This window comes from Phalacrocorax carbo, chromosome 18 (genome assembly GCF_963921805.1).
Source record: "Phalacrocorax carbo chromosome 18, bPhaCar2.1, whole genome shotgun sequence".
NCBI classification, from domain to species: domain Eukaryota; kingdom Metazoa; phylum Chordata; class Aves; order Suliformes; family Phalacrocoracidae; genus Phalacrocorax; species Phalacrocorax carbo.
In genome coordinates this window covers 10,842,830-10,867,607 of record NC_087530.1, presented here as the reverse complement: position 1 = coordinate 10,867,607, position 24,778 = coordinate 10,842,830, and the positions used below count along the sequence as shown (strand labels likewise).

At 48.3% G+C, this 24,778-nt stretch overlaps 1 protein-coding gene across 10 annotated transcripts in view; it reads left to right on the top strand.

Annotated features, from left to right (window-relative positions):
- The window catches only part of LOC104052160 (histone-lysine N-methyltransferase EHMT1-like), a 124,114-nt gene extending 100,160 nt beyond the window's left edge, over positions 1–23,954 (top strand). For all 10 annotated transcript variants that reach the window (XM_064469045.1, XM_064469049.1, XM_064469048.1 and 7 more), the window contains 13 exons: positions 1,065–1,171; positions 3,088–3,210; positions 5,377–5,478; positions 6,226–6,330; positions 9,018–9,172; positions 10,001–10,168; positions 10,553–10,697; positions 11,878–11,955; positions 13,099–13,214; positions 15,256–15,342; positions 19,749–19,827; positions 22,699–22,874; positions 23,184–23,954. In XM_064469045.1, coding sequence (XP_064325115.1) covers positions 1,065–1,171; positions 3,088–3,210; positions 5,377–5,478; positions 6,226–6,330; positions 9,018–9,172; positions 10,001–10,168; positions 10,553–10,697; positions 11,878–11,955; positions 13,099–13,214; positions 15,256–15,342; positions 19,749–19,827; positions 22,699–22,874; positions 23,184–23,367 — 1,625 coding nt within the window. In that variant the 3' untranslated portion in view covers positions 23,368–23,954. The remainder of the gene's footprint in view (positions 1–1,064; positions 1,172–3,087; positions 3,211–5,376; positions 5,479–6,225; positions 6,331–9,017; positions 9,173–10,000; positions 10,169–10,552; positions 10,698–11,877; positions 11,956–13,098; positions 13,215–15,255; positions 15,343–19,748; positions 19,828–22,698; positions 22,875–23,183) is intronic.
- Positions 23,955–24,778: the final 824 nt, after the last annotated feature.

The window sequence follows — 24,778 nt, the reverse complement described above, 5'->3', positions numbered from 1 at the left end:
TTATCCAGAGAAGCTGTTTCTGTCCCCAAAAGACTTACATGTGATTTTTCCAGTCCGACAGAACTTTTCCTCTCCATGCATACAGTAGGTACTTGCATGCAGTAGAGAGGTGAAAAGATGGGAGTCGGCTTAAGCCAAGACCCATCAGCAAGAGAGCAGAAAGGAAAAGCCCTTCAGTACACAGGGTTTGTTTCAGGGCTACCTAGCAGTCTGTCACCAGATGACCTTGAGCTTGTTTTTACCAACAGATATTCCTGAGGAATCTCCCCCTTTGAAGGACACAATGTTTCCTTGGATCATTTCCTTTCCACTCCAGTGTTTTGCAGTACATTTTTGGATGCTTTCTGTTCTTTTCATTTATCAGATTCTTCCTTTTCCTTCTAGCGAGCGTTAGCTTCATTGTTAGTGTCTTCAATAGCACAAAAATGTTATTCATTGATATTTAACTACAGCCTCATCATATGCAACATGTTATCGTGCCCAGACATCTTTGTCTGGCTGTCATCATCATCTGTCAGTCTTTGCGCAGCTGTGAGAATCTCTGGCCGGATCCCGAGCTTGTGTTAGTTGGAGAAGCTCCATCCACTTTGTAGGCCTGTGTTCGCAGGGATGCAAAGAGGATCGCTAATATGAATTGCAGTTAATAGTGGTGAGACAAAAGGCCAGGTAGTACTGAGTCTTTGTTTCTGACTGCGGTGTTGCTTTAAACAAAGCAGCATTTTTTTTCCTTTTTATCCTTGTATAGTGTGTGTTGTTTTTGTTGTATTGAGAGATGGTCAATTGTAATCTGAGGGAGATGGCCTATGTAGAAATTGTAATGCCTTAACGAGGTATTAAATTCCATGGTGTTTCTGAAGCTCTCAGTTTGAGGGCTGTTGCATATCGAATGTCCGTGGGACTAATCTGAGAGCTTTCTTGCTTGAATGTGTAGTGAGTCTTGAGGAAGTCTGAGGATGGGTTGGGAACCTGTCTTTTAAAAGCCTTTAGCTGGGACTTGGTTCTCCTGTTATGCTTTTCTCTAATCTCTGAATTGTTGTTGAAAGCATCTCTGCTCTGTTTTTCAGTGGATGGCATTGACCCTAATTTTAAAATGGAGCATCAGAGTAAGAGAACCCCTCTCCATGCTGCTGCTGAGTCTGGCCATGTGGACATCTGCCATATGCTGATTCAGGTCTGTCACCACTTACGTTCTTCTGTACTAGCAATTTTCTGTGGTTTTGGTCTCCTGCCCCACATGGCTAAAGCACACTTGGAAATCAGCACTGAAGCATCTCTCCTGTAAAAACCTCCTGTTCTCAGGGTTTGTGAGGGAGGAGTGGTGGAGAGTAGCGTGAGGTCTTAGAGGCCATGACTGAAGCTGTCTTTCTAGGCTGTTCTCCAAGCAAGCTTCACTGTCCGGGCAATGAGCACGTGAAGCTTGGATGTAGGGCCCTGTGGAGCATGTGGGAACCTATGTGCCTAAGCACACCCAGCAGAGCAGCACGCTGCCAGGTGTGCCGGCACGGGCTGACCGCTGGCAGACTGCAGCTGATCCGCAAGCTGCTGCCAAGCTGCTCTTTGTAACAAAGGCAGGTAGGCTCTGGAGCCTGGAAGCTAGCAGTCTCTCTTCCCTTCTGTCAAAGCCTGAGCAGGATTTTCCCCTACAGGGTAAATGTCTCGCACATAAAAAGAGAGAAGGAAAGATGCAAGTTTGGCTCATTGTCTGAGTTTTGGTCTCTAACTGAGGGAAGATGGTCAAAGACATAAGGGTGCTCTCGTTGAACCCTCTCCAAAATGCTGTGGAGAAAAAAGAAGGCTTTAAAAAGTTTTTCTTTTTTGTACTGGCATACATCATCTGGAGTGACTGGAAGTACGATTTGTTTACCTTGTGTGACTGGGAAACCTTAAAGGGCTTTTGAGAAAGCAGCAATGCCACATCTTTGAAAATGAGCCTGCTGGGACGTTGCATTTCAGCATCTGGAGTCAGCGGCTTTCCAAGTGCCGTTTGAAGATGCAGCTATGGACCCGCTGCGCTGTTCTCACACAAGTTACTTCACTGCACGCGAAGAGAACAGAATGAATTGCATGAGCAAAAGGAGCAAAATTTGTGAGATATTACAGACAATTTGATTGAGTATCAGTAGGGCTGTTTTTTTTCCCAAATCCTTCATGTTCTTGTCTCTTCCCTGATGTCTGGCTACTGCAGTAGCGCCCAGTTTAGCTGAGAATGTCCCCAGCTTGTTAAATTTGAAATGCCTCTTCTCTGGTCTGGTTTAAATAGCTCTACCTATTTAAAAGTAATCAAACCAAATGCATTCAGCGGGAGGCACCTGGAAGCAATGGGGCTAACTTCTTGTGCCAGGTGAGCCCGTGTCAGCGTGTCGTTGCTGTAAACAGGTCTGTGCTTCGCACGTATATAAGCATGCTTGGGCTACCAAGAATTGTAGGTTACCCACCTCTGGGTGGGTAACTGAGCTAAGCCAAAGAGTTAAAGCAGGCAAGGTACATGACACAGCAGTGTTTTGGAAAAGAGCAAGATTTTGGTCCAAGGCACTCCCTTGTTGAAGCGAACATATTTTCAGAGACCTCTGTAAAAATGTTATTGTTGACTTCACCAGGAACAGCCAATCTCCAGGATTTTTTTACAGCTCCCATCTGGTGCAATCAGCAAGTTGACCCTACCGCTTGTGACATCGGGAAGAGCTGGTTGTTTTGTTCATTGTGTCCGTAGAAATGATAGACCAGGGAAAACAGAGCTGCTGGAAAAAGGAGGAGGCTGATTTTTCCAAAGTGTTACACAAACAATATCCAGGAAGTAACAGTACAAGATGCATTAAGAACAAGAGTTATTTAACACCAGCTGTTGGCTTCCTTATGCCCCGTTACTGGCTGTAGGAGGCAGGAGAGAGGGCAGGCGGTGTGTGCTACTTTCCAAAACAGGTGAAGTTGGACTGCCTTCTTTCTGGTTTTTATTTCTCTTTTTTGCTTTTCCCCCCCCACTTAAATTTCAGGAAGAAAACTTGCTACTAAATCTCAACTCCCACATCCTTCCTCTGCTAACCAGTAATGATTATAACTCTCCTTGTATTTCCCTTGGCCTCTTAATAGGCTGGGGCTAATATAGACACCTGCTCTGAAGACCAGAGGACCCCACTGATGGAAGCGGCAGAAAACAACCATTTGGAAACTGTGAAATACCTTATCAAGGCTGGAGCACTAGTAGATCCTAAGGTAGCAGTTTACTCCTTATCTTTTCCTCCTGAAGAAGCCTCTGTCTGCCGTTTCTTTTTTGATAGGCTTTAAGTCCTGAGTGGAAGTGCTCAGGCAGAGGGGAACTGGGCTTGTTGTCTTGGGCGCGAAGGTTTGGCAAAGCTGTGGTTGTGGGTAGTATCATTTTAATGGTGCAGTGTCCTGGCTGTGAGCAGTTTGGGGCAAATGCTGCCACTTGATGCATTAGTTTGTGGCAGCAAATATAGGGGGTATTTGATATCATACGGGGCCACTAAGTATTAGTGTCACAAATCTATTGCGGTAATTTGGAGTTTGATTTCAGAGCTTCCTTCTCTATAGACTCTAATAATGAGAATTTTGGGGTGACATTTTAAAATGGGCTTGTAATTAGGTGCTTGCCAAGCCAGGAAAAATGACAGAGGAAGCTTTGCTTTCCAAAGGACTGATGTGTAGTTTCTTGCAGTCACGCTGCAGTGGCAGAATTGGACCCCATCTTTAAACTCTACCCTTTAATTTAAATAAATACAATAAAATGCAGCTGTCTGTTTGCCTTTAGCATGCTCCTGTTGCTTTGCAATCTTGGAAAATATACTGATCATTTATTAGTCCCATAAATCAGATGCTATTTGGAGCAGAGGAACCCTCCCCATGTGAACTTCTTATTGTTACAACCTGCTGCTGTTAGTGCGCTCCTCTGCTATTGCTGGGGAGTACAGCAGGGCCAGGATGCCCTTTTTGCGAAGGAGCTGGCAGGGCCAGGAGGATTGGACAAGATTTCAAGTGCTGCCCACCCCGAGCCTTGAATGGATCCTTGGAACCTGGTTCTGAGCTGGGAAGGGGTAAAGGGACAGGACAGGCACCTGTGGGTTCATGCTGGCCACTGTCCCAAAGTGTCCTGGAGCAATCCAGACATCTCTCCTGAGTTATTCCTGTGGAAGAGAAAAGAGGGGTTTTTTTGCTTCTGAAGGTAAAGGGAAGGAAAAAAATCCTGAGCTTGCAAAAGCAAATTAGAAGCCTGAGATCACGTCTGAAGTCTAGACTAGTTTATTATGTTAATTAGTTTCTTATACCAAATTAGTCTTTTTTTTTGAAAGCAGCAACATTGCAGTTTAAAATCAGCTCCAGCCACTTGGATGAGAAATCCGGACATTAACTGCTGGGGGCGTGTGCCAAGCCTGCCCAGCCGGGTCCCGCTGCACTGCTGCGTGGAGGGGGATGCTGAGGGCAGTGGGGCGCTCCCTCGCCCTGCGCCGTGCTTTACGCTCAGCTCCACCTGAAGGCTCTTGCCTCTGATGTTGCTTCCAGGGGCTTAGCAGGAAGGAGTCACTTTGGTTTGCAGTCTTCCATTTCCTCCTCCTTATTTCCTGGTCTCTGGGCCTTGCTATGTGCTAAGCTCTTGGGGTATAAATGCCTGATAAAAATCAGGCTCCAGCCTCCAAGATCTTTGGTGTTAGTGTGGGAGTGTCTCTGTCATGACTCACAACCTGTCCATCTCCACCAGACCCTGTGTGTTCAGCTCCCAGAGGCATTTTATTTTTCCTTTCAACTTTCACTGTCTTTTTTAATCTCCTGTCTCAGCAGATGGCTGCAGGCATGCTGGGGACTTGGGCTCTCGGGAGGCGCCTAGCCCCTGCGCAGAACACCCTTTTGTGTTGCTGCCAGGTGCTGGGATAAGGCCTTGTGCTAATAGAACACAGCAAAAAAACTGTATAAACAGAGCATTTCAGGTTGAGACAAGGCTACTTTTCTGATGTAAAGTACAAGCTCTGCCTCTGTAAGGGATTTCTGCCTCTCATTGGCTCTCCAGTACATGGAGAAGAGGTGGAGAGGGTCCGCTGGGGAAGGGGAGCATCAATCTGCCAGCCAGGGTTTGGGGCTGGTACCTTCCCTAGGCTTCGCAAAGGCGTCTTTTCCCATACCCTTTGCACTCGCAGCCTCCTACTCTGCATGGGTTGCAGCTCTGAGCTTGGTATGAAGCTCCCGCTGCTTCATGCCCGCACTGGTTGCTGCTGCTCTCTCCCCTTGTGGCTGTGGGCTGGGGCCTTTTGGAGTTCTGTGCTCTGTCTGTGAACTTCTCTGCTGTTCCTAAGTATCAGTGGTGACATGTAGACATGGGAAATGCTGGGAAGGGATGTCCCTGAGTGCGTGTTCTGTGGTTGTGTCCAGGATGCGGAGGGCTCCACATGTCTGCACTTGGCTGCCAAGAAGGGGCACTATGATGTTGTTCAGTACCTGCTCTCCAATGGGAAGATGGATGTCAACTGCCAGGTGAGGCCTTTCTGCGCGGGGCAGAAGCTGCTTTTCTCAGGTCAGGCACATGAGTCTCGGCAGTGTGGCGTCTGCGAGAAACACAGCGTGCTGTGTCACTGAAATACAGCCCTGCTGCTGGGGGGCACCCGAAAAACATTGTAGGACGACAGTGCTGTGGGCATCCTCGTCTGCCAGAAAAGGCGATCCCCTCCACTGACCTCATGGAAACTTTCCTTCTCTGTGCCTTGATTTGCAGTTTCTCCTTAATCTTGAGTTTGCTCGTGGAGCCTGTTGCTCAAGGGTGTCCCTGTGCCCCTCCTGGCAGGGGGTGTGTGGGATCACGGACGTGCTGTGGGATGAGTCAAGCCTGGTACTCACCATCACAGAGCTTATCTGTTGTTGTGGGGAGAGGCAGCACTGCATCAGGGTTCCTTGTTACACAAGCTGGATGCTCATTGTGCCATTTGGACAATCAGCTGTATTTGAAAGCCCTGGAGATCCACTGCCGGTGTGCTGAGCTGCAAATAAACTCCAGCCTGCTGAGGCATGTTGGTTCTAATCACGCTGGGCTCTGCAGAACCCTGAGGGACCTCTCCCTGCAGCAGCACAGACTGAAGGAGAGTGGTGAGGCAGACATGGGGAGAGAAGGGGTCTGTGGCTCCCAGGCAAGGTGTACCATGCTGTGGCTGCCATGGGACTTGTGAAGCCAGCAGGAGACCATCTTGCCTGTTCCGCGTGTCTCACCCTTTCTTTTTCCCTTCCCAGGATGATGGAGGCTGGACGCCGATGATCTGGGCCACTGAATACAAGCATATTGAGCTGGTGAAGCTGCTGCTTGCAAAGGGGTCAGACATCAACATCCGCGACAATGTGAGGTTCTTCCTGGAATCCGTTTCAGAAATTAGCCACAATCTCTGTTTAAAAAGCAAACAAGCCCAAGCAGGCCGATCCTGGGCTCAGCGCAGGGGGGCGTGGTGGTCCCTCGACCCAGGTGGTTTGGGGCAGGGCCTGATGGGAGAATTTTCCTCCATATTTTGGGGAAGAGTTTACAAGCTTGCAAGAAGTTGTTTTCCTCCACCCATACGGATGCTTTATACATGCTTTATGTCATGCCGCATGCTGTAGTCAGCTCTGTGCTGTGCTGCTTCTGATCCACCTGGGTCTGCCATGCTACTATTTGGATGCTGCACCAGGCAGATTCCCCTTCAGTCCAGACTTACCAGCTCCATGTTGGTCATGGGCTAGTGTGCACTGGGTATGGGTTAGGGGCATCCTGCGTGCCTTTTGCGCAGCACAGGCTTGTACTCCTGTTTTGCAGATGGATTGGGTAGATGCTCTGCCAGCAAGTGTCACAAGCCTGGCTTGTCCTAGGTGTAACAGGCATGAAGCCACCCATGTGGACAGAGCGTGCCCAGGCTGGCGGCTCAGTGTGCTGGAGCTGGCTCCTGGTCTGCTCTTCACCTCTGTAAATCCTACTCAGGTGGGATGTACAGCTTACTTGAGGGCGTCTGACTCCAGGTGGAGTCCCTGGGAGCTCTGTGGGCCCGGCAGCGTTGCACGTTGGGCTGTGCCAGCTGGTTTCATGGGGATTTTCAAGTATACAGAGAAGTTACAAGGGAGATGACTGGGGAAAAAAAGGAGAGTATCCAGGCTTCTGTTCAGGAGACTGATTATATCATCACTACTCTCTTTTTTTCTTAACAGCGTTTGCCTCATTTTTCCCTTTCTGTCTCTAAGGATATTGAAACCCCAGAGGTACCTGCAAGGCAGGCTTGGGTGTAAACTGGGGTGGGTTGACCTGTTCCAGGCTTTGGCCTGTAGATGTGAGATAGTTTGATAAATGAGGGGTAACTGGCTTCACTGCTCTCTGCACAGAGTTGTTACAGCAAAGTACCTACCCAGCCATCAGTTCATCCTCTGGTGTACCTCATGGCAATGTATCTTCCTCTCCAAGGCTCCTAGTGCTTTTCTGACTCCAAGGGAATAAGCAGCTGGCTTGTATTTGTCTCCTTAAATGCCTCATTTTGTGTCTTGGGTGCTAGCAGGGGTAAGTGTTGGCACGTTTGTCCTGTCGAGCTCAGAAAGGGTCCAGCTGTTCCCGCAGAGTTGCTGTCCCCAGTCTGAAAGGCCCTTCTTGGTAGGAGCCTCTGTTTCCTTGGTGGCTTAGGTAGTTCCCAGGTAGGTCCAGGTCCGATACTGTTCCTAAAAGCAAAAGTCAAGGTGAGAGAGGGGGCTTTTCGACTGTTGCATTGCTTCAGAGCCCTAGCACTGGCTGAACAAAACTGACTTGTTTGATCTGTCATGGAGGGCTTTTGGCTACCACTTACAAGGTCGCACATTAAATGATGACAATCAAATCACCTCAGTCAACAACTCACTTGAAAGAAAACCACCCTCTTAGCAGACGTACGTATCGCATATCTGTTACTGTACCTACGTTTGGTGACTCCTGCTTGCAGTCGTTAAGAAGCTGTGTCACTTGTGCTGGGAAACATCGTATTTCGGGAGCGGGAGAAATGCTTTTGATTGTAATTACGCTTCAGTTAGGCAGTAGCCAATGCAAGGCAAAGCAGCAAGTCTAGGTGTCTGTAACCTGTCTGAGCAGCAGCATCTGCTGTGCAATCGACAGGATTAATTTCTTCTGTAGATTGGTATGTGATGCTGATGAGGGTTTTTCTTGTAGCTGTTACCATAATGGGAAGCAGAAGCCGTATAGAAAGAGGTCTCCCCACTCCCTGGTGTATGTCAATAGGCTCCCCATTTAAGGAAGGATCTAAGTTAAGTTGCGAGACTAAAAGAGATGCCTTATTTTTGCTTTAAAAAAAAAAAAAAGATAAAAGTTAGGTGATGATTACTATGATTGCACTGCTGTAATCGACGTCTTTAGAGCTTGTCATGGGGAAGGGTTCAAAGTGTGCTGCAAATTGCACTGTAACAGAAAACAGAGTATCATCGCTTAAAATATCTCTATCAAAAAGATGAGTGTTCAGCTATTTCTAGTGCTGCTAGTGAGAGATGAGTGCATACAGTATTTAAGAGATGCCTGAAGTCAGATTGATTGCTTTCCCTGTGGCTTGTGGTTTGCTTTCTAGCACCTTCATATACCCTATAGCTTGTGCTGTGCTCTTTTTCTCTTTAATTTTGTAGCACTGGGAGACACACTAGCTTTCCTGTCTGTCTGGGCTAGGGAGGCTCAGCTTCTAGCCTTTTCCAGCATGTTTGTTCATGGCTGTCACATCTCTCATGGATTGATCCAGATTGTTTTGTGGCTTAGAGACAGACGATTTGCCTGTGTGTATACAGAAGGTGACGGACTGCTTTGTGTGCAGCCTCCCCATCTCTGGTGCGTGGAGGCGGCTGGAGTGAGAACTCCCTCCTTGTCTGCGTGGAGATTTCCCTGCCCGCCCCAGCAGACCCAGCCAGGAGGAGTAGTGTAGGGAAGGAGACTGCAGGCCACATGCTGAATGCTGCAGGTGTAGAGCTAAGGATGGTGAAGTCCCGAAGCTATAGGGTTTTAATGCACTAAACACCCTCTACTCTGTTTTCTTTCCCTCCAGGAGGAAAATATTTGTTTGCACTGGGCTGCTTTTTCTGGCTGCGTTGACATAGCGGAGATACTGCTGGCTGCTAAGTGTGATTTACATGCAGTGAATATTCACGGGGACTCACCCTTGCATATTGCAGCCAGAGAGAACCGCTACGAGTGTGTTGTGTAAGTACGACTCCAGCCCTGCCACGTTCCCCATGTCACTCCTTTCTCTCCGAGTGCTGGCTGGCAAGCTTGGGAGATGCTTTGAAATGCCTTTGGCATTTAAGGACAAAACAAACTTGGGATGGAGGGCTTGTTTCTCTATTGCCCTGCTCCTAGGGGTGGTGGGTCTGAAATACTAGCTGCTGCCAGAGCTGGTATAAAAAAGACCAGAGAACACGGGGTGGTCCTGGAGTCTTAGGCAGAGGGCTTGAGGGGCAGTGCTCAGCCTGGGCTTCCCAGCAGAAGGGTGTCAGCCATCCTTGATTAGAGCTCTTGTTTTGTTTTCATTTGGTTTTTTGTTTTGCAACTAGTGTGGCATAATATGGTAACAGGGCTTTTCCTTTGCTTCATCACCGCTATGAATAAAGTCATCATGTATACTTACCAAAAGCTGGTGAATATAAACATGGGCCAAGTCCAATACCAGTTTTCTGTGGGACTCTTCCTTTTCCAGCCTACTCTTCCCATCCCATATCTTTCCCTGCCAGAGAGAGTTTCAAGCCTGTCTGAAGTTAGGCTGGTACCAGCAAGGTACTTGTCATGCCTGAAGCAAGGCGAGGTTTGCCCAGAGCTCTTGTGAGAGCCTAGAGCTCCAGTCTGTGGCTTCTGCCAGCGCCTTCATGTAGAAGGATTCACTGAACCATGCTTAATAAAGAAAACTCAGGTGATTATTCACTACTACAGATTCTTCCTTGTCCCTTAAGGGCTGGCTGGAGGATGTGATTCAGCTCATTTTCCCCTTGTGTGGGTTCTCTTGGGGGATGCTTATTTGTTCTTGCTGTTTTGCAGTCTCTTTCTTTCCCGTGGCTCGGATGTCACTTTAAAGAACAAGGAGGGTGAGACTCCACTCCAGTGCTCCAGCCTTAACTCTCAGGTCTGGGTGGCCCTGCAGATGAACAAGACTCTCAGAGAATCATCTACTGACAAGCCTGCCCAGATAGAGAAGGTTGTGAGCAGGTGAGAATCCAGCTGGCTTTGCTTGTGGGTCATGAAGTAGAGCCTTTGCATGGGGGAGGCTGGGGGCCTGGTTTAAGAAAGGACTGTAAGTGCGTGCTTAGCTTTTTAAACTGGTGTGAAGGTCAGTTGGAGCTTGCAAGAAATAAGCACATGCTGATTCAGACTGTGGTTTGTAAATTCATCCTCTGAATGGAAATATTTGCAAGCGCAAAGAACAATCTGTAAGGCAGGGCAGAAAAAAATGAACTCTGTTCTAGTCTGAATTGCTTTCAGGCTTTGAATGCTCAGTGATCAAAGACAGTAATTCTGCCCCAGGATGGCATTTGAATGGCCCCTTGTTCAGGGGAGCTTTTCTTCTGTGACAATTCTTTCTCCCACTGACAGAGACATTGCCCGGGGTTATGAGCGTATCCCGATTCCCTGTATCAATTCAGTGGACAGCGAGCCTTGTCCTAGCAACTACAAATATGTTTCGCAGAACTGCGTCACCTCCCCAATGGACATTGATAGAAACATCACTCATTTACAGGTGTGTATCCATGTTTTTCCTGTCCTGTCCCTGCAGTATTCAGGGATGTTGCAGTGCACTGCACCTCAGAATGGGTTTTGCATTCAGAATGGGAATGTCTAGTCCTAATATTGTCATCAAATTCCAGCTAAAGCTGTTGTCCTTGCTCTAGGAAATGGGATTCTGCTTTTCTTCCTTCTGCTTAGGTTGGATATTAGGAAAAGGTTCTTCCCCCAGAGGGTGGTGGAGCCCTGGAACAGGCTCCCCAGGGAGGCATCACGGCACCAAGCCTGATGGTATTCAAGAAGCACTTGGACAATGCCTTCAGAGACATGGTGTGAATTTGGGGTTGTCCTGTGCAGAGACAGGATTTGGACTTGATCCTTGTGGGTCCCTTCCAACTTAGGACATTCTATGATTCCTTTCTGATACTTAGGCTAACCTCTGTGCTCAGCTGTGTGCTTGTAGCATCAGCCATCTGGTACTGGCTGATGTGGCTCCCATTTATCCTTTTCTTTGTTCTGTATCTGGAGAGTTAGTGAGTTGCTGGGAGGCCTTCCTCATGCTGGCTTCCTGCTGACTGCAGCACCCAGGCCAAGGTCTTTATTGTGACACTGGAAGTCCTCAAAGGGCCGGGTTGTGAAAGCAGAGGTGGGGAAGGGTGGGGTAAGGGTACGTCTGGGCACAGCTCTCAGGTGGCTGAAGTGAACTTCTCCTGCCCAAGCCCTGTTGTACAGAAGCTGGTGGTGGGACCGTGGTGGCTTGGGGAGTGCTGGGGAAGCAGCCAGCTGGAGCACCCGTGTGGGAAGAGGCAAGCAGCAGGGGAGGACTGAGCCATCATGTTGCATCATCTCCCAGCTCTGGTCCCTCCTTGGAGCTTTCCTTTTCCTTGAGCATGGAGTACAGCTCATAGGGCACAGGGGAGGGTTAGTAACACAGGGGGACATCCTCTCATGAGAAATGAAGGTGGCTCAGCGTGGGATCCTTTCCTGCAAGCTGGAATCCTTTGACGTTCATTGCATACAGAAATAAGGAATGGGGTAAAAATGCCACCGAACCGGTGAGGCTGGTTATCTTTCTGGCTAAGGAGCTGTGGCAGGAGAGGCAAAGACTTGTGGTATCCTCTCTGACCCAGTCACAGAAGTTGCTCTTTCAGCTGTGTGCGAGTGGTGTGGAGTTAACTCCGTTTCTTCCCTTCCAGTATTGCGTATGTATAGACGACTGCTCCTCCAGTAACTGCATGTGTGGCCAACTCAGTATGCGCTGCTGGTATGATAAGGTGAGGACACAGAACCTCTGGTTGGGTTAGACCAGTGCTTGTGAGCTGAACTTGGCACAGTTCAGGGTTTATAATAGTACCTTAAAAACAGTTCCGTGCACAACTCCTCTACTTTTTCTTTTAAAATGCATAAAGTTGTAGTCTCAGCTTTGAGATGTATGTGATGATAACAAAACACGTACTCAGGGAAGCTTTTCTAGTGTTACTTATTTGTGTTACTGTCATGCCAACTGAGCCATTAATTATACCCATGTGATAGAGAGCATTTAATAATCCATGCGTGAAATCAGCTTCCGTTTCAGAGCAACATAGAAAATGCTGTAATATGTAAACAAGGGGAGGGCAGTAGAGATTTTTTGCCTGCTTTTATTTATGGTGATCCTTCTGGATGAAGGCAAAGTAAAGAGGTTTTAACTGCAGCATTGCCAGAAGCCTGGTTTGTTTTGGGTAAGTTCTTGCTTCGATCCTCCAGGGAGGTTTTGAGGTTAATATTTGGACAGGTTCTGCTAAGATTAGAAGTTCTGTGAAACTCTGCACGTTTCTCCCAGAGGGAATACTGGCATCTTTCTTTGCTTTGTAGCCATTTTATTTACATGTTAATAGGTGATTACATCTTTGAAGCCTTAAAAGCGAAATTTGTTAAATATGATGAACGGCGTCTATCGCTTCCTTAATCCTATATGGCTGGTAAATAATTGGATTGTAGGTTTTTTGGGAGTGTTACTTGGGAAGATAATGTGGTTCACAGAACTTGGGCGTATTGGCCTTGTAATCTGGAAGTTTAGGCTTTATTCCAGAGACAGACTAAGCACCCGCTTCTCCCCTCCAGCACTGCAGAATGATAACAGTGGTGATGCACACCGTTTCTTTGCACAGCACTGTAAGATATTTTTTCTGGTGGTGCATAGGGTGATGCCAGGCAGCAAAAATCTAGACGGTGTCTTGCTGTTTGGCAGCTGTCGGTCATAGTGGCGAGAGTGCCACCATCGGGGTAGAGCAAAACCACTGCGGAGGTTGAGGTCTGACACTGGTTTTGGGGATGTCGGGGCATGCCTTCACCTTGGGGTTCTCTGGCCTGCCTCTGGTTTGGAGGGGTCACAGGAACAGACAACTAACCCAGTCTTGAATGCCTCTCCTCTTCAGGATGGCCGACTCCTGCCTGAATTCAACATGGCTGAGCCGCCGCTCATCTTTGAGTGTAATCATGCGTGCTCATGCTGGCGAACCTGTAGGAACCGAGTGGTGCAGAACGGGCTCAGGTGAGAAGGATGATCCAAATGCAGCTTATCTTGGCAAGACCAACAGCAAACTCGTGAGCTTTCTGGCCCTCTAGTCTCAGCTCACTCATAAACCCACAAAACCCAGGACTTCCCGAGATGATACGGAAGTTGGGGCAGGTGCTACCACGTAGCGGTGGGATGCAAGCAGGTTCCTGTGTGCTGCTGGTGGGAATGAAGTGGCAGTGGGGTCATGAGCTCAGTTAATATTTGCACCCTGCCCCTGCCACTGTCACGTGGGATCTGTGGCATTTTTTCATCAGCCTGACCATAAAATATATAAATGGCTTGTGGGTTTGTACAAACAGCCTAGATGTAACTTCTCACGTGGAGATCTGTGAAGAAAACAACAGCAACAGAAACAGCAAAGCTTTAATTGAGAAGGTCTTGTAAGTTAGCAGTCTATACTAGAAATATAGGCCAGCATGCCCAGACGTGGCTGCTTAAAATTTCCAAATTACTGGCATGACTCCCCCTGAATTAGTTATCTGAATACCTGTTGTCCTCGGTGCTGCTGATTAGGCTGTTATGATTTTGGTGCCAGACTGAAGGTGTAAATGTTTTGTTTTGGATCTCTGCTATGAAGTTTGCTGCTGCACTAAATGTATCAGGACAAACTTCAAAGGAATCCCAGTGGAAAAAAGACTTTTTGCAAACTTTTTTTGTAGTACTGATAACACTTTTTTGAAAGCTTTGTAGTTTCAATGACATTTTGCAACGTTAAAAATAAGTAAGGAAAAGGCTCAATGCGTTTCAACAGAACTTTACCCCTCTCTGGTTTTCCCTGCCAAGCTCCAGAGCTCTGGTGTCTATGTGGGTGTTTATTTAGGAGCTGTACAGCTAGAGCTCTTGCTTTTGCATTTTTGCCTTGCTAAAGTGTTTTTCTGAAAGGCAGGAAGGGTTGGAAACCCAACCATGAGCCTGGGAGAGCAGCTTTGTCAGGAAGCCGGTGCTCAGGTTAGGTGCTTGGCGGAGCTGTGCTTGAGGTCCCTGGGGAGGCAGCGGAGGAATCCTCCTGCATTTGGGCTGCAGCGTGATACGTGGGTGCTCCGGCTCCATTCTCAGTGCTTCCTTCGTCAGATTTTCCCCAAATTATCTCTGCTTGGCGGTGCACATGTTTCCATCTGGCAGGCTGGCCCAGCTCAGCCAGGAAGCTGAGACCGGAGCTGCGGTCCTGCTGCTGCTGGTGTCAGCCCCAACAGCAGAGCCTGAACCTGAGCTTGGCTCTCTGCTCTGCTCCGGTGGACAAAGCAAAACATGGGGGACCTTCCTCAAGCCTGAAATACAGTGTTGTAACTGGTTTCACCTGAAGTCAGTTTTGCCCTGGTGAAGGCTCCAGGAGCTGTGAGCAACCAGGAGAAAACACACAGCCCCTGGTTTGAGCTGACGGTGCAAGCAGGGAATGGGTGGGGGGAAGAGGAGAGAAGTACCGGAAAAAGCAACAGGGTGAAGTTAAGGTGAGCGTCGGATTTCTCTTTATTCCGATAACAGCATTGCTGAGAGTGGGTTTTGGTTCCCTCGGGGACAGAGCAAGCCTTCCCTAGCCCTGGAGACTGTTCATCCTGCACTTAACTCAAGTTCTGGCTGAGCAGGAGGCAGAATGACTTACAGGATTGTTTCTCTGCCTATAAACTCCATCAGTAAAATTCCACAGAGCAGCTATTACACCAAGAAGTTTCAAGTTGCAGCGTTTCTTCCTTGTCTTTCAGCCAGGGAGCTGGATATGATGGAGTTGCTAAATGCACCGGCCTCAGCAGAGGGCAAAGGGATCAGAGCACTTAGCTCAAGGTGTTCTTAATTCACTGTAAGCTCCCTGCCTTCCCCCGTAGCACTCCTCTCTGCAGAGCTACGCTGCCTTAAGTCCCTTTCCACCTTTCCACCAACCAGGGGGGTTGAGTATTGAAATAATCTCGGAGTTGGTGGTGATGGAAGGTTGCTGGGTTTTTTGCTCCTCTCTCTATGAAAATCCGTTGTCTTTCTGCAGAGTGCTGCCATTAACATGGCTCCCTTTCCTCTTTTCCAGGACTCGATTGCAGCTTTATCGGACACAAAAGATGGGCTGGGGTGTGCGAACAATGCAAGACATTCCACTGGGAACCTTTGTGTGCGAGTAAGTTATTCAGCTTTCATTAGCTCACAAAAACGCATCGCTTCCCGAGGGCTGGGATGGTTTGCTCCTCTTCAAGGAGAGGTTTCCATGCTAATCAGATTGGCATCAAGCCGAGCTGCTTGCCCTCAGTTGGAGGTTTCCTGACTCTGTTTCCTGCTCTGTTTGTCCTTTTCCTCATAGTATGGATCTTTTTTCACCCCTCTCTGCCTTGTTGGGATCTGTCCTCAGCTCTCCTACCCCCCTGAAACAGAAGCGATGGAGGGAAAAAAGCATTTGGGTTGCGCTACGAATGTGCTCAACTCAATGTGCTCACCGTGGATCTGGGACACTTAAGGCCAAGGGAATTTTTGGAGCAACTTTGTTATATCAGATCTTTTTCTGTTTCAATACTGACCTCTCAAGAGGTTTTCCAGTGTCACAGCTCTGGCTTTAGTCTGATTCAGCAAAACAGTAAAGCACTTGGCGTTGAACACGTGTTTCGGCCCTGATTCAATAAAGTACTTAAGAACAAAAATGTTCAGATTTATGTCAAGTGAAAAAACTCCCGTTGAACCCCACAGGTTTTAGGCTTTAAAATGGTAAATGTACTTTATTAAATATTTTGGAAAGTGTTTTCTTCATTGCAATACTATGGTGAGTTAAGACCTTCTAAATAGGGCTGGACCGATGCCCTTCATGGAAATCGGTTCTAGAGATTTTTATAACTAGTTAGTGATGTTTTATAGCATTGGGGTGCGGGATTGAGGAAGATTATTGCAGAATATAAAAAAAAAAAAAAAGCAAAGTGAATTGGCCAAGTATTTCTTCCATGTTAGAAGCTGCCAGACAACAAAAAGGTTTTTTTCGGAGGTGAAGCTTAAAATTAAAACTCTGTTGTTTGTGGGGAGTGTCTCAAGCCTGTCTTCAGGTGGGGCTTCCTTTTAAGTACCAAAGGTCCCCGTGTCCTGGTTCAGTGCCCAGAGATGAGCCAGAGCCTGCACGAAAACTGCTCCCAAAGGAAAAAAGGCACTGGCTTTACCAAACCTTACTGGAATGCTGGCATGCAAGAGGAATAAGCAGTGGTGAATAAGCAGCCCAAGGAAACAGGTGTAATTAACACAGATGGGAGTGTTGTAGAGCGCATCAGAGCTGATGGGGTGCAGATACCACCACTGTGCCTAACTCTTCCCTCTGCCCTTGCCAGGAGCTGCTGCCACTGTTTCAGTGGTAGGCGCTATCTTCTTCATTATCTAAATGAGCTGCATACTCAAAAGCTGAGCTATTTTATGTCTTGCCCATATACATTCCCCTTGTCTCCATCACGCACACACACAAACATGTGTTATTTACTCAACAGTCCTTCTCTCCTCCTTAAGCCAGCTGCACTGATGTCCTCCCTGTGATTCTTCATGGACAACCTATAGACTTGGTTTCTTCTTTTCCTCATGTCTGGCAAAGAAGCCCTGGTGCCAGGGGTGCTCGGGGGTGCTTGCACACAGCAGCTCCTGGGATCGGCTGTAGTGGAGGAGCATTGTGCATTAAATGTCTGGATTAGAGCCCTGAGCAGGTTATTACTCTGCACTGGAAGGATGATCATTGTATTGGCGTAAGGATGACTTTTATTCCACAATTTTTCACGTAGGCCCACAAGAGGGGCAAATCTGGAATAGTTCTCACAGTGCTTCTATTTTCCAAACTCTGCTGGTCCTGACTGTTTCTGTGTGTAAATGCCTTTCTTAGAAACATACTGCTTTTCAGCCTGCTCTGTACTTCAGATACCTTTCAACTTTTCTCTGTAATCACTCCAAAAATGGTTTCCCTTCCCATTTCTGCTTGCAGACTGTCCCTCTGGCAGCCCACAGCAGCTTTTGCAGGGAGTGTTTAGCAGTGCTCAGAGCACTTTGGCAGCTGAGAGCGAGGCTCTGCTGGCACGGTGGCCAGCCAGCCCTCCCACCATCATCTCCAGGGCTCCCCAGCCCCCAGTCGCTCCAGACCCTCCTACTAATGGCCTCCGATACCTTCAGCCCCACCCTGGAAGCAGCAGCTGAGCGAGGGGAGATGCAGCAGTGTCATCCTCCCCGCCCCGCTGGGCTCCCACCGAGGTTTTAGGCTCTTCCGCTCACAGATGCTCAGGAGCGTGCTCGTGTGCAGGTTCCTCCCTGGCCTCCAGATCTGTCACTGCTCAGAAGTTGCTGTTGCTCCCCCTGCGATGACATTGCTGTGGGTTGTTCTGAGTCTGCTCTGTTCGTGCACGGTTGTCAGACGGTGTAACGGCTCGTTCTGGAAATGGTGGAGGCTTTTATTGGAGAGGCTTTGAATTAGTGGGATGCAGAAACCAGAGGTTTGTGAGGATCCGGTCTGTTCCTTTTGGTGCATGTCCATTATGTGGTCTCAGAATATTTCATTCCTGTACAAAACAGTGATGTTCTAACAGATACCATCTGCATCAAGCCAGGTATTTTAGCCACACCTCTTTTAGCCAGAGAAGCCCCAGGCATCCCATCTCCCACACCCCGTGGAAAATGCTGGAGCCTGTGCTAGGGACTTGTTGTTGCTCTTGATTTTTGCATGGAGCATGCTCTGATCTTGCGGTGATGAGCGGCAGTGTAAAGCTCTGAGGTGTAGTCACTTGCCATCAGCATGCTGGACATCTTGCTGAGAAGCAAGGCGCTGGATTGACTTCGAGAGTTTTTAAATGAAGGGGCTGATTGTCCTGTTCTTTTTTAGGTAGGAAAATGTACCTCTTGCACATCCTTCCATAACTTTGGACCTGGGGAATTAGGGAATCATTTGTATTGGTAAGCAGTCCTGGAAAGGAAGTGAGTTACAGGAGCAGTCTTTAAAGGATCATCAAAACAACAATTTTTACTTGGATTGTGGTTTTTTGTTTCACTGAGTTGTAAACCTGAAGTGGCTGTCCCTGAGCAGAGTGCTTCTCCGTGCAGCATTATTCAGCTGTTTCTCAGCTGCTGCTGTGCCATGCTACAGCAATTTCTCTCCCTCTCTGGCCATCATCTTCATATTGCTTTAGGTCACCAACGAGCGTGTGATTTCCAGTAATGCCGCAGCCTTACGGGAGCGCTTAATAAATAACAAGCTGCGGTGGGGGCAAACCGGAGGATCGCACGCGGCGGCAGCCTCCTGCTCTGGCAGAGCGACTTGGCCAGATCGCTCAGATTTGGGAACTGCTGCCAAACGATCCCTTGTCACGGAGTGCGTGGGCCCTTTCCAGGTTAATGTTCCGTGGCTCTCCTCTTCCCCAGCCCTGGAGTTAAATGCTGCCTTGAGCCACAGGGGGGAAATGGATATGGTTGGTTAACACTTTGAAAATGCCTTGAGAGCTGCAGAGGAATGCTGTGATAATGGCTGCTGATCGTGGAAGTCTCTGTTGATGCTGCGAAGAATATTTATTCATATTGTGAATCCTTTGCTTATAATTAATTGGCATTGCAATGCAGGCAGGGAAGACTTACATACCAGAATCTACTGTGCTGTTTCCTTCTCTCATCCTCCCTCTGGCTCGGTACCTCTCCTCTTGTGCCTTTTACTTTGATTGCAAGCAGGTCAGGGCCAGGAAATGCTGAACCTTGACAGTCCCAAGCCGTTTAGGATGGAGATGGGGAGAAAAATGTGGGAACACCAGTGCAGCGGGGACTCCTGCCACAAGGGGGTTTGCATCAAAACCAGCGTGCGTCTGCGGTGTGAGGGGTGGTGCGGGTATTTAGCCCTTCTCAGCAAGCCAGGCCAAGCAGCACATGCTTTGCAGTGCTCGCAGGACCTGGTTGTGATCCGCCTTGCACCTGGTTTTATAACAGGGTGGTTGTTACTGGGATCAGAGCTTTGGTTTATTCTGGTTCAAGAGGGATTGAGAAAGAAGCCTAGATCCTTCCAGGGATCCTGCCTGGTTAGATAAGACCTAAGACTTTTAAAACAAAACTTTTTAAGGTATGTAGCCTGTGTAATTGGTCAAAATACCCTGGAAAATACAGGAAGGACAGACAGAAACATTTTGCTTTGGGATGTGAACAGCGGAAGCATTGCTGGTGTATGGGAGAGCCAGTGTGTGAGTCTGACTGTGAACATAAGGAGATTTGGATTAATGTGTTGATCCTGGCCAGCGAAGAGATTTGCAAAAGGAAACATAGATCTCAGGGAAAAAGTAAATTTTGTTGGAAGCGAGACTCTGTTTTTATTATTAAAAGTGTTGCCCTGAAAAGATGGAGTTTGGAGCCAGATTTTAGCTGCTGTAAGTTGGCAAAGCTCAGTTTTCCCGGGTGGCTCTGAGATGACCTGCAGTGCGAAGGCTGTGGGTTGCCATCTGTGGCTGGGCTGTATCCCTTCCTTTCCCTCTTCCCAGAAAGATGTGTTTAAACCCAACCTTGTGATTGCATGAGCATCTTATTTCTGCCTTTCCTGTTTGTCTGCAGGTATGTTGGTGAGCTGATATCCGATTCCGAGGCAGACGTCCGTGAAGAGGACTCCTACCTCTTCGACCTTGACAACAAGGTACTGTATCTGAAGGTGTCTAATGAGACAAACCCAAGGTCTTGCTTCTCCAAATTAGCAGAGAGAATATTTGTCTCCATCTTGATGTACAGCATGATCTGAAAGCCTGCAAAGAGGAGGACTGCATCCTCACTGCATTTCAGTCAAAATATAGAGTGGTTGAGGTAAGGCTTAGGACTTGTTAAAATGGTAAGAGTGCATGGGCCGCCCGCCACGGTACGTGCTGCCCACACCGGTTTTGATGCAAAATGCTCTTCTGTCAAAACCATTTGGGCATCCTGAGTTCAGCTGTTCAGTTTTTGATACTCAGGTGTGTATATGCAGGCTTGCAGCTGTGTTGATTGGCAGCTCTGTAGGCTCTTCATAAAAAGTTGAGCTGGAAGACTGAAAAAACTGTTCACTTACAAAGGAATCCACCAGATGCCCTGGCAGGGACTCGAGGCTTGTTCTGCTGGTAGTTACCCTGTGCTGCTCTGTGGAGGCTGTCTCAGAGCAGAAATCGTGCTTTGAAAAGTGTGATCTAAAGCTTTTTAAGCAAGGCCATCACTTCAGACTTCCCTTGGGAAAGGAAGAGAGAGGTGAGCTGGGGACTGAGAGGAATGGGGTGGCTTCCAAGGAAAGCTGTAAAACAGTCTCTGTCTTGTTTCTGTCATCAGCTAGTGACAAAGAAGCTTTGCCTTTATTTTTCTTCTTCTGTTTTAAAGCAACACACATTCAACGACTGAAAAAAGCCAAGTAATGTGTCCTGTGGTCAGTCTGAAAACAGAGGGGTCAAACTGTAATTAAGAAGTTGAAAAGCAGCAGGGACTTCAACCTGGTTGGTACATTTATGAGCAGGAGCCCACTCCTTGGGCTTGCCTTGCCTTTAGGCTAACCCCTGGCTGGCGGCCTTGAGGGATGACCTCTGTGTGTTTGCTCTTAGGAAGCCTTTAGTGAAGCGAGGAGGGAGACCTAAGTACAGCTGCAAGCACGTAATCTTTTTTCAGGGTTTCTTCAAAGGGGAGCACCTGTAGAAACGCAGGCACCAAGCAGCCCACTGGGGTGGGTGGCGGAGGGTAGGGCAGCGCTAGCCGGGTCCCGCAGCCTCCCGAGTGATGGGAAATTGTTATGGGTGTGAACCCAAACCCTGGGATGGACAACCCTGGGGTCCTGGTGTGTCCTGAAGGGGTGGCCTGGACAGGCTTGTGCTGTACTGAAAGACAGTGGTGGGGGCGTCGCTTCTGATGTCCCTGTACCTTGAGCTGCCACTGACGGCCACGTGCACAGTGAATCGTTTTGTGTACCAGGTCCTGCAGTCATGTCCCGTGCCTGAAAGGGGGCAAACATCGAACAGCCAAAACTTACAGCCATTCCTGGGTTTCCAGGAGGAAGACACGGCACAGCAGATGCTCTCTGAGCTTCCACTGGTTAAAGGGATAAGTTTTCTTGTCTCTGTACTGGAGAGCTGGAAAAACCACACTGTTTTGGGGAAAGATGAGGCTGAGTTTTAGCTGCTGTGGTTGCTTTCTCTTTGTGTTAAGCCGCCCCACGCGCAGGCCCATCCCCTGCAGTCCCTGCTCGTGAGCTTGGCCCTGGTGTGCTCCGTCAAGGAGGGGCAGCAGTTGGGGCTGCATGTTGCTGCACCCCCGCGACCCCTGCCTGCCTGCAGGCAAGAAGGGCTTTCTCTGGGCTTCTTCCCTTCTAAGAAACCCTGGTGCCTTCCCACTCTTGAGAAGGAGACTCATCTCACTGCAGAGTGGGTTCATGGTGTCTCCTCTTCCTCCTTACTAGCCACTGTGTGACTCTTACGTTCCTGAAACCCTCATAGTAAGGTGGGAAGCCGTTTGCTTTGGGACTTGTCCTCCTTAGCAGCTTCCCAGGGAGGACGCTGCCTGTGTTGGTCAAGGCAGCAGGCTCCTTTCCCAAGAAACACATCTTGCCTCGCATGGTGGAGAGCTCAGTTCTTTCCAGATGGTCACTAGATGCGGTAGTGGGTGATGTTGTCCTCACCAACCAGGGCATTTCCATGGATGAAAGTGAGGGGGTGACGGGAATTACTTCTAACTGAAATTAGAGCTGATGACACTGTGAGTGATATGGGACCATGTCGCTGGGACTCTTCCCTGGGCTCCTGCACCAGTTGGGCGGTGTGATCTGGCATGGCTCATCCATTAACAATTGCAAGGTGCTTGCCCAAAAGGGAGTTTGAGCACTGCTAATGGATCCTTTTGCTTTTGGCCTCTTCGCAACTGAAATTAGCTTCTGTAATTAAAGTCTCTGCTTTGCACAGTCATTCTCTGCTGGAATAAAAAAGCCCTGAGGGGGGTTCTTTTATTTTCAAGGAAAACAAAATATCACTGCTCTCTGAGCTCTCCAGAAAGGGAATTTTTGTGTTCTCACTTTCACTTTTATCTGCAAAAGCTGCGTTTTCTCAAGGCTCTGGCTTTGTGTTTCCTAGCTGTCGTGTTCAATTAGAGGAGAGAACAGATGCCTGTTCCCCTGTCCAGTGGCTTTTACGCATAAGGTGTTTTTCTGCACCAAACATGGATCTCACTGTGCCAAACTGGTGCTTTACCAGAGCAGGGCTGGGGAGAACTGACGTGCCACCCAGTGTCAGGGGCATTTTAACAGGTCTTTGGGCTAGTGGGAGCCAAGTGCTGTGCAGAAAACTGTATTTTCAGAGTACTGCTGAATATAAATGTGTGAGTTCAGTCCTTTCAAACCCAGAGTGGGTGTCCTGCCCTGGTGGCGGTTCTTCTTGAAGCTCTGCAGAGGTTTAGCGGAATGACCGGTAGTTTGATCACTTGTTTGGTGTTTTTTTTTTTAAATAAGTAGCAGTAATAATACTGAACCGAACTTCATCTAATCAAAGATGCAACATTTCTCCTCTAGGATGGAGAGGTGTACTGCATAGATGCCCGTTTCTATGGCAACATCAGCCGCTTTATAAACCACCTCTGCGAGCCAAACCTCATCCCGGTGCGAGTCTTCATGTCACATCAGGACCTCCGCTTTCCCAGGATCGCCTTCTTCAGCACGAGGCATATAGAGGCTGGAGAAGAAATCGGGTAGGTGCTGTCCCCAGGGCTGCCCCTCCCGTGGGGAGCCACTGCCTCACGGCGGGAAGGGTGGAACGCGGAGGGACGAAACCTCTGCCGCTCCTGAGCTGGCTCGCTCCATCCCTTGCTCTCAGGGCCGTGCCCACAGGGTCTCCTGGGGATCCCACAAGCGCGTTCCGTCCCCTGAAGCTTTGCAAAAACCCAGATTGTGGCAGCACCAAGGATTGCTGCCCCCGGTGGCTTGCACTGCTGCACGGCCCCTTTTCCCCCTGCGTGCTTCTGCTTTGAAGTGACCCTGTCTCTGTGTCTCTCTTGCAGCTTTGACTATGGAGACAGGTTCTGGGACATCAAAGGCAAATACTTCAGCTGTCAGTGCGGTTCACCCAAGTGCAAACACTCGAGCTCAGCGCTGGCCCAGCGGCAGGCGAGCACCTCGTCCCAGGACACGCAGGAAAACGGGCTCCCCGACACCAGCTCTGCCACTGCAGCAGGCCCCTTTTGAGGCTCCGCTCCCCAGAGACTGACTTGTTTTAACCCTATAGGTTCACATACTGTCTGAATTTCCATTTAAAGAGAAAAAAAAAGGGGGGAAAAAAAAACAAAACCCGCTCAAGGAAAGCCAAGGGTTTGTGACACTTAGGGCTGTGCCACCGACTGTTACTTGAGGAATAAGTAAAAGCAAATCCCGCCTCCGTGATGTTGTTCTTTCCTCCCCGGTCCTGGAAAGCTGCTGGTTTTCACAGTTGCGTGTGGAGGGGTGGCTGTTGCATTTTTTTTCCATGCAAGCTGTCCCGGCCTCTGTCTCTTAACGTGCTAAGTGTTGTCAGAGCCGAGGGAGAGCTGCCCGTCCTCCGACTATTGTTAATTGAATGGGTCGCTCATGCCGAGTCATCTCCAGTTCACTTGTAATAAACTTTGAATACTTGATGGGACTTTGTTTCTAAAAGCCGGGGGGAGCGGGGAGGGAGAGGGAGGTGCTGGCATTTGGGTTTGCTTGGCACAGTCCGGGGGCAGGTTCTGCTGGTTGGTTTTTGTTGGTTTGTTTGGTTTTTTGGTTGGTTTTTGGTTTTTTTTTTTTGGTTTTTTTTTTTTTAATAAATCATGAATCTCTCCCACATCTCGCAGGACGTTGCAGTGGGGCCTTGCCCTGGGAGCTAGAGGGCATTCTAACGCATACCCTCCTTGTTACCAAACCCGCCGGGTTTCTTCTCATCTGATGAGAAGAAATCCACAGTCCTTGTAATCCCTTTGGTCCCTGGCTCTCTCCCGAGCCGACCAGAGACGCTTCCCCTAAGCCCCTGCTCCCTCCCGGCCTTTCTCCGTTACAAACCAGCTCTCGCCTGCGCCGCCTGGCCATGTTACTGTCTCAGTGTTCGATTCATCCATGGAAGGATTTCCCTCGCCCCGTCGTGTTACCCGTTTTAGAGAGGGAAGGTTGCAGGGGATTGTACAAGACACTAACTTCTTAAGGAAATCAGTTTTTCTTTTTTTAAAAATAAAGCGAATGAGAGATATATATTATAGAGAACCTCGACTCGCATCCGCCGGCTGGGGCGAACAGCAGACGGGACGTGTCACAGCGAGAAGATCCCAGATGCCACCAGCTCGTCTGTTCCCATCACTTTTCTCAACGCTGGGCACCTTCAATTAATTTTTAAGCCACATGCTATGAGGTTTCAATAAACCGATTTATTTTTTACCATTACCGAAACATTGGGGACTAGCATTAAAAAGAAAAAAAAAATTAAAAAAAATTAAAAAAAAAAAAAAACAAAAAACAAAAAAACCAAAACAACAACAAAAAGAAACCACAAAACAAAACGGTGCTGATTCTGGTGTGATTTTTGCTCACCACGTGAATATAAACTATCAATTGTATAAAAAGAACAAAGTGATTTTAGTATAAAAATGCA